The 9,600-nt window shown below is 45.5% G+C and overlaps 1 protein-coding gene across 1 annotated transcript in view; it reads right to left on the minus strand.

The window, feature by feature from the left end:
• Nucleotides 1–692: 692 nt before the first annotated feature.
• LOC106806923 (transmembrane channel-like protein 7) overlaps nucleotides 693–9,600 on the minus strand; it is an 18,651-nt gene continuing 9,743 nt past the window's right edge. Inside the window, exons 8-16 of the mRNA XM_014809094.1 lie at nucleotides 8,299–8,460; nucleotides 7,648–7,814; nucleotides 7,287–7,401; nucleotides 6,983–7,080; nucleotides 6,152–6,179; nucleotides 5,462–5,635; nucleotides 4,920–5,050; nucleotides 1,423–1,578; nucleotides 693–834 (exon numbers count right to left, since the gene is read on the minus strand). Of these exons, the coding sequence (XP_014664580.1) occupies nucleotides 693–834; nucleotides 1,423–1,578; nucleotides 4,920–5,050; nucleotides 5,462–5,635; nucleotides 6,152–6,179; nucleotides 6,983–7,080; nucleotides 7,287–7,401; nucleotides 7,648–7,814; nucleotides 8,299–8,460 (1,173 nt within the window). The remainder of the gene's footprint in view (nucleotides 835–1,422; nucleotides 1,579–4,919; nucleotides 5,051–5,461; nucleotides 5,636–6,151; nucleotides 6,180–6,982; nucleotides 7,081–7,286; nucleotides 7,402–7,647; nucleotides 7,815–8,298; nucleotides 8,461–9,600) is intronic.

Raw genomic sequence — 9,600 nt, forward strand, 5'->3', positions numbered from 1 at the left:
ATAGGTCTTCTTGCCAAAAGAATTGCCGGTGAGCAGACCTTACACGCACCAGGGCACGCGCGCGCTTCACATTTATACGGCTTTGAAATTTTCAAATACATTCAACAAGAACAATAGAATTACAAATTTCTTTTGTACATTCCACCTATTCTTTACGAGCCTCCGTACTTTTCGGGGAACTAGTGGTAGACTAATATATTAAATACGCAAGTGTCACACTGTTGATCATATTTAAATACATTCCCCTCCACCTTCATTGTGACTGGCATGAAAAGCCAATTAAAAAATAGATCATATTCTTGTTAAAAAGCACTAAGAAAATGATCGCGTGTGTGGTTTGTTGTTAGCATTGGTAGATTATCTTGCTCTTTAGCGGCGAGGACCGAAGTCAATGCATGTAAGCATTTTATCAAAAGTGTGTTATACTAATATTATCTAGTTTATTAACTGGACCGACTCATGTTACCACACACATTACACACAGGCGACACACACACACACACACACACAGGTCCTCACACGCACACACACAACACACAAACACACACACACACTCTCTCTCTCTCTCTCAGTGTCTCTATCTATCTGCCACGCTCTTTTCTTCCGGTGCATTGTCTGTCACAAACAAAACGACAGACGTCGTGCTGTCGTACATGTCTCATTTGTAGCATAATATGTTGTGATGTGTATAACTAGGGCGTATATGTCACGCCCACCTGCACGATCTCTGTCACCATGGCTCTGTCGCTCTTCATCGTCGTGATGTCATCTCGCATCTTCTCTATGATGATCTGGTACGCGCTCGATTTCGTTCTGTAGAAGTGTGTCGTGAGACTGCAACGAAAAGCCAAACACGACCATTAGTTAAAGTGATTACGTCACCGTAAATAGTAAAATGTTAACAAAAATTATGTCCACTTTTTCACAAAGCGTAAGTGATTCTGTTAACTTTTTATGGTTAAATTGCTGCATTATACTTCCTGTCGCTTTTTCACAAAGCGTAAGTGATTCTGTTCACTGTTTATGGTTAAATTTTTGCATTATACTTCCTATTTTGCAATTCCGTTCGATGTGAATAAACACTCGTGACGCATACATAGCCCATAGCAAGCATTTATATTATGTCGTGATCAATATATCAACTAGTTGAAAAACAATCTTATCAGGTAATAATTTGAGGATACATTTAGTGCCGTTAGTACTTACTTTTCATGTAAAAAAAAATGCAACAAAGATTTTACAAATATACACCATAGAAATTTCGTGACGTGGTCAATTTCGTAATATTTATACATATTATGCACAAATATATTATATTATATAATACTATGATAATATAAGTTAACTAATATAAAATGTGTGTGTGTGTGTGTGTGTGTGTGTATTTGTGTCCGTATGTGTGCATGCATACATCGTGCTTACATGAGTAGAACGACGAGTGAGGTGAGAGCGATCGTCGACGCGACAAACCAGAAGACGTCACGCGGGAAATCCGGCAGGTCGCCGATGTGTGCGATGACGACATCGTACATCGCGCCGCTGCCACGGAACGGCCCGCAGCCTAAACTCGGCGTTATCCTAAATGCACGGAAGTAAAAGCATTGCGTTGACGGACAGGCAGATGCGAAAATGAACAGATAGATGAGTGTGTGTGTGTGTGTGTGTGTGTGTGTGTGTGTGTGTGTGTGTGTGTGTGTATGTGTGTGGTAAACATGAGTCGTCAAGTATAATAAACTAGATAATATTAGTATAACACATTTTGATAAAAATGCTTACCATACATACTTCGGTCCTCCGGTTACCGTAAAGAAGCAAGAATAATCTACCAATCGCAACAACAAACCACAACACGCGATCATTTTTTAGTGCTTTTTAACAGAATATGATCTATCTTTTAAATTGGCTTTCATGCCAGTCACAAGAAGGTGGGGAATGTAGTAAAATATGATCAAACAGTTGCTGACACTTGCGCATTTATAATTAGTTCCACTAGTTCCGAAAGTACTGGAGCTCGTAAGAATAGGGGAATGTACAAAAGAAATATTGTAATTCTCTTGTTCTTGTTTGAAGTATTGATTTCAAAGCGCATATGTGTGCGCGCGCGTGCCTGCGTGCGTGTAAGTGTCTGCTCACGCATGTGTTTGTTGATACGTGCGTGTGTATGTGCGCGCGTGCGTGTGTGTGCGTGTGGTGTGTGTGCGGCTTGGTACGTGCGTGCGGGCGTGCGCGCGTGCGTGCGTGCGTGCGCGTGTGTCTGTTTCTAAAGTTTGTAGATTTAACCAGTATCATAAATTTACACAAAATTTAACCAATTTCCGCACCTGCCATCGCGCCGTTGCGTATATTTACATGCGTCAATATCACATCACTTTGGTATATCCCATTTAACGAATACGTATAACCACCGAACGTTCATAAAATTCTAGGTCTAGCAAGCGCAAGCGACAAGGGCGTGCCGCGTCACACTGAATGGGCAGTGATCGTGATAACTTGATTTGTGCAGCTAACTCCGCCGTGTTGTCGGCCAAGCAATCCTCCATTTCTTGCTGTCCTGCTCCGTGCGCTTCCTCCTCGTCCTACTTCCTGTTCTTATCACATGTCATCATCTGTCCGCGTTCTCGGCCTCCGCTAACTTGTTATCAACTTCCTCCACATTCTTCTCTTCCTCCTCCTCATCCTCCTCCTTCTCATCACGATCACTATCATCAGTAGCAGCAACAGCACCGTCGTCATCGTCGTAGTTAGCATCATCATCATTATAATCATCATCATCAGCAGCTGCAGAAGCAGCACCCTATCAATGTGTCCTGTGTTGTGCGAAAAAATATCCTCATCTGGCACGTTAAAATCGTAGGCTACGTTCCATTCTCGCTCCCCCTCTGTGTATTACTCCCTCTTCCTCTCTCTCTCTCTCTCTCTCTCTCTCTCTCTCTCTCTCTCTATGGCTCTCTCGTTACCCCTTTCTCGCCCTCTACCCTTTTTTCTTTAGGCTGTGTCCCTCTATGTGCCGCTTGGCTGTCAGAAAATATCGCTGAACACCGAGTCGAGATTTGCATCGATTGCTTGTGCATTGGCAGAGGCGTGGTTCTCCTGACCCCACTGCAAAACAAAAACACAATCCGGCTGATATGGTTAGTTAGTTTTAATTTCACAATTACTTCACTTTCTCGCTATTTGTGCGCTTAGTCACTCACTCACTCACTCACTCACTTCACTTTCTCGCTATTTGTGCGCTTAGTCACTCACTCACTCACTCACTCACTCACTCACTCACTCACTCACTCACTCACTCACTCACTCACTCACTCACTGCGACTCAGCTGACGCTCTCCGCGTCCCTGCACTCGCGTTACTCTCCCTCCATCTCCTCTCTCTCTGCCGTTCTCTCTGCCTCTCTCTCTCTCTCTCTCCTCAGTTTCTCTTCTCTCGGTGCTCTCTCTCTCTCTTGCCGCGCGCGCGATCTTCTCCTCTCGTGCTTGTCGTGCAATGGTCTCATTGTAGGCATAAGTATGTTGTGATGGTGTATAAAGACTAGGGCGTGATGATGTCACGCCACGTCTGTCACGATCGCTGTCACCATGGCTCTGTCGCTCTTCATTCGTCTGATGTCATCTCGCATCTTCTTCTATGATGATCTGGTACGCCCTCGATTTCGTTCTGTAGAAGTGTGTCGTGAGACTGGCAGCGAGAAGCCAAAGCACGAACCATTATGTAAAGTGATTACGTTACGTAAATAGTAAAATGTTACAAATATAGTCCACTGTTTTGCACAAAGCGTAAGGTGATTCTGTTCACTGTTTCAGGGTTAAATTTTTGCATTTACTTGCTATTTTGCTAATTCCGTTTCGATGTGAATAAACACATCGTGACGCATAATAGCCCATATCAAGGCCATTTATATTAAGTCGTGATCATATAGTCAACTAGTTGAAAAACAATCTTTATCAGGTAAGAATTGAGATAACATTTAGTGCGTTAGTACATTACTTTTCATGTAAAAAAAAATGCAAACAGAAGATTTTACAAATAACACGGCATAGAAATTTGCGTGACGTGGTCAATTTCGTAATATTTATACATATTATGCACAAATATATATATTACTAAAAAAAATAACTATGATAATATATAGTTACTAAATATAAAATGTGTGTGTGCTGTTGTGTGTGTGTGTGTGTGTGTGTATTTGTGTCCGTATGTGTGCATCATACATCGTGCTTATCATGAGTAGAAGCCGACGAGTGAGGTGAGAGCGATCGTCGACGCGACAAACCAGAAGACGTCACGCGGGAAATCCGGCAGGTCGCCGATGTGTGCGATGACGACATCGTACATCGGGCGCCGCTGGCCACGGAACGGCCCGCAGCGCTAACTCGGAGTTATCCTAAATGCTACGGAAGTAAAAAGATTGGCGTTGACGGAGCAGGCAGATGCCGAAAATGGAGCAGAAGATGGGAGCAGATAGACAATAGATGAGACAGATGACAGATATAAAAAGATGAGAACCAGATGGACAGATAGATGAGACTAAATGGACAGATATAGATGAGACAGATGGAGCAGATTAGATGACACCAGATGGACAGAGTAGATAAGACAGATAGACAGATACGATGAGGCAATGACGGACAGATAGATAAGAGACAGCTGGACAGATAGAATTATAGACATACAGATAGAAAGGCAGGCAGACAGACAGACAGAGAGAGACATGTGAGAGAAGGAGAGAGACATGTAGAGACAAAGAGAGAGAAAGAGGGGGGAGAGACAGACAGAGGACACACACACAAGTTGAAACAGGAATGATCAGCTCGTCTTCATAAACCCAGAGTGAAATCTATGATAAATACAGCCACACCAGCGAAGGCGGTCAGTCACCTCCATAGAACGGTCACCTGTACATCGATGCGCGTACTTACTTAAACATGGACCAGCCGATCGGGACGAGGCAGAGGAAGAAGGCGATGAGCAACACAACGAGGAAGAACGCGTTGGAACGCGACACCTTCCCCAGCCTCCGCGACGGTTGGTAGTTTACCATCAATGACAACTGCAGCAGAGACGAGGCAGAGATGCACATGTGCCGGCTTGACTGGATATAGTTTCTAACGCTATACTCCCACTGGCCATATATTCCAAAACCCTAAGCTTTTTCTGTAGACAGAACTGAGCCATAAAACACACACGCACACACGCACGCGCACGCACAGGGAGACGCTCGTGCGCGCGCAAACGTTCCACACCAGCACACGCTCACGCACGCGTACGCACCCCCGCTCGCATACGAACACTTACTCGCACACGCACACGAACACGAACACACACACGCATATATACGTGTGCGTGTGTGTGTGTGTGTGTGTGTGTGTGTGTGTGTGCGTGCGTGCGTGCGTGCGTGCGTGCGCGCGCGCGCGCGTGTGTGTGTGTGTGTGTGTGTGCGCGCGCGCTTGTGTATTCGTACCTTCTTCACGTAGAACGCACGGATGAAAGCGATCACCATGGCGGCCCCAAGCCAGCGGAGGCAAAAGAATGCTGGGCCCAACCTGAAAAAACTACAAACTGCGAAAGTAGCAGGTAATTTGTCGCGGTTAAATAGCCACATAGAGGCTCCTGCTAGAGGCATAGTGAACGGTGGCTGTGAGGTAAAGCATAATCTTCACGTAGTTTTCAAAAAGACCGGAGGTGAGTTCACCATGACCTGTGGCCTAGCGCTGTAATGCGTCGTGCAATGTGAGCATGTATAAATTAGTAGTAACGGCTATGATACGGTTTTCCCCCCGTTCGTCCGTGTAGCCCAGGTCTCCTCACTGCGTTGGCCCTTTGGTTCCTTAAGTCTGATTTGTCGGCACAAGCTTTCGCTGTTAGCGGTGAGGTGCTAGGCGCTCACGCTAGCGAGACTGCACTGATTTCTCCTGGCAGGCCATGTGCGTCACCATGGCCACGGAGGAAGTCAATTCCATAGAACTTTTCCCGAAGGTCAAGTATGCCATGCCTTAGACCACCACCGAGCAATAAATATAGTAATGCTCGATTAATTAATATTGGGCCATGCTAATCCAAACTATATGGCGTACCAGCACCAACGCCTGCGAGATAGACTAAATCAACACCTGTACGGGATGTTTAAACTCTTGGTAGCCGATAACACTCAGACAGTCGTACGTATTTCATCGAGAATCCTGCAACACGGCAGATGTAAAGGCTTATGGACATGTTAAAAATATGTACCGACGTAGGGACCCGCGACGGATTAAATCTAGAAATAATACGATATCGTAGGCGTTGGGGCGAGCAGTTGCGCTGGATATTTATTACAGCAAACTCTCCAAAGATATCAGGTTTGTACTTTTGAAAGTATAATTTTTACAAAGTAACGAGTTCTTTCTCAGATACTGGCAATGCGCTGCGTGAGCATTATCTGACTGTGCGCTACATTATAGAATGTTTCGCGATTTAGCCACCTGTGCATAATTTAATGTGCGGCAAACACGCATGCGCGCACGATCACACGCACACACGCACGCGCGCACGATCACACGCACACACGTACGCGCGAACGATCACACGCACCAACACGTAACCGCGCGAACAATCACATGGGCCGCACACGCAGCACACACGCACGCGGCGCACGATCACACGCACACACGTACGCGCGAACGATCACACGCACAGCCGCGACGAATGCAACACCACACAATTATCCCGCGCACGATCACAGCCACACACACACACACACACACACTCTCAGCACACACACCACACACACCACACACACGACAACACACACACACCACACACCACACACCAGCTCACGCCGCACGCAGCGCACGGCACGCCACGCAGCATCACGCACGCACACCCACAGCCCACACATACACGACACACAGCACACACGACACCACAACACAGCTATCACACACACGCACACACACACGCACACACATACACATCATCGATGTTTTAAGATGCGCTTACGTACTTTCTCGGAAATTCAACCAAAAACGTGACGATCAGCAAGACGCCAAGGTCGACGATGGCCAGCTTATATATCTGCTGTCCGAAATATGTCTCCCAGCACTAGAGACAATGTAAGCACATTATGAGCTGAACCCCGACCTAAACCCACGACCCTGACCTTAACTCTAAGCTATTTTTAAGAGGTTTAATAGGACAATCATATTCATAGACACAGACATAGTTTACGCAAGTTATCATGAACTGTAATATGAGTAATCTGTAATTAAAACTCCACATTTCTTATCCCGGTTAAATTAAAGACGTACTTGAAGGTTATTGCACTCGCCGCAACTTCCGAGTTCGCTGCTTTCGCACTGGGTTACTTGTCTTATGACAGCATAGACCAACATGGCGAGAGATGTCAGTCTTAAAAACACTATTCTGCGTGCAAGATAACACTCTGATTATTATACTTCAGTCGTGATTACGCACACATGCATAAGAATAAATAATAATTATAATTTGTTATAAATAAGTTTAAAATACGATTACATAATAAAATATTGCCCCGCGACACGTAACTCACTATTACCGTAGTTTAATTAAAGTATTAATTAAATTAATAGTGAAAAATATTGCGCAGAATCATGCGCAACGATGTGTTTGACCATATAGGCGCCATCTTACCTGAGCAGAATCACGTTGATTTCAGTGTCGAGTTCGTGCTGACCTAACTTCGTGATCGCCGTGAACCCGACCGAGACAAACATGTAGAGCACGGTGATCGTCAGCGGAGGCAGGAACTCTAGCGCCAAAGACTCCACCGTACTCAGCGACGTGCTGGACGAGAGAACCTGCAGTGTACGCCATCGTGCACACGACACGTCATCACTCATACACGTTTTTTTACAAGATTTTTGTTCCGAATGTCTTGTGAGTAAATACTAAATACTGCCAATTAAACACCGGGGCAAACATGAATTATTTGGGCGAAATTCTATTGTATTTGTTAAAATCATACAGCACGCAGGGCCGTACCCTCTGGAAGGAGGAGACAACAGAGCAGTTGCTTTCCTAGATTTTAGAGGAAGGGCGTAATAAATGTAATTAACCCTAACAGAAATTGAAGTCATCATGTAGGCCTAGTCATCTGTGAAACCCTCGCCTCAGACCCGCTCCCGCCTCACGGTGACTGGCAGGTGCGCTCTTCCCACGTCAATACACGGCTGATTGACGGCATTTTAACTCTCCCTCTAAGAATTCGCTAGTGTGTTCTCTAGGAATGTTCGCTATATATAGTGTACTCGCTAGGAATTCGGCGCATGTGTGATCTCGTACCTCCTGCGTGTATACTGTGGCGAGCAGTATGATGGCACCTACGCCGACGAGCACGAGAATCACCACGAGATTGATGAGTTGTCGCAGAAGAATCAGTTTACATTTCTCTTTAAATGTTCGACTCTGTACTCTTTCCTGTCTCCTTTCCTCCGCTAGATCTGCCTATATATATATTAATTCGTACCTTCTTCACGTAGAAACGCACGATGAAAGCGATCACCATGGCGGCGCCCAACAGCGGAGCAAAGAAGCTGCCCAACCTGGAAAAAACATACATAACTCGAAGTAGCAGGTAATTGTCGCGGTTAAATACCCACATAGAGCTCCTGCTAGAGGCATAGTGGAACGGTGCGTGAGGTAAGCATATCTTCACGTAGTTTTCAAGACCGTGAGTGAGTTCACATGACGCTGTGGCCTAGCGATGTAATCGTCGTGCTAATGGAGCATGTATAATAGTAGTAACGGCTATGAATACGGTTTCCCCCCGTTCGTCCCGTGTAGCCCAGGGTCTCCTCAACTGCGTTGCTTTGGTTCCTTAGTCTGATTTGTCCGGCAAAGCCTTTCGCTGTTATGCCGGTGAGGCTGCTAGCCTCACGCTAGCGAGACTCACTGATTTCTGCAGCCAGTGTCAACCATGGCCACGGAGGAAGTCAATTCCAAGAACTTTCTGCCCGAAGTCAAGTATGCCATTCTGTAGACCACCACCGACCAATAAATATAGTAATGCTCGATTAATTAAATATTGCCTGCGAATCCAAACTATACGCGTACCAGCACAACGCCTGTGAGTAGACTAAATCCAACACCTGTACGGGGATGTTAAACTCTTGGTAGCCGATAAAACTCAGACAGTCGTAGTATTTCACGAGAATCCTGCAACACGCATATGTAAAGCTTAGGACATGTTAAAAATATGTAACGACGTATAGGAAACCCGCGACGGATTAAATTTAGAAATAATAGCAGATATCGTAGCGTTGGGGCGAGCAGTTGCGCTGGATATTTTTACAGCAAACTGCTCAAGAATATCAGGTTTGTACTTTTGAAAGTATAATTTCTACAAAGTACGAGTTCTTTCTCAGATACTGGGCATGCGCGCTGAGCATTATCTGACTGTGCGCTACATTATAGAATGTTTCCGATTTACACACTGTGCATAATTTAATGTGCGGCAAACACGCATGCGCGCACGATCACACGCACACACGCATGCGCGCACGATCACACGCACACACGTACGCGCGAACGATCACACGCACACACGTACGCGCGAACGATCACACGCACACGCACACACGCACA

This window comes from Priapulus caudatus, unplaced genomic scaffold (assembly GCF_000485595.1).
Source record: "Priapulus caudatus unplaced genomic scaffold, Priapulus_caudatus-5.0.1 Scaffold186, whole genome shotgun sequence".
Lineage (NCBI taxonomy): Eukaryota > Metazoa > Priapulida > Priapulimorpha > Priapulimorphida > Priapulidae > Priapulus > Priapulus caudatus.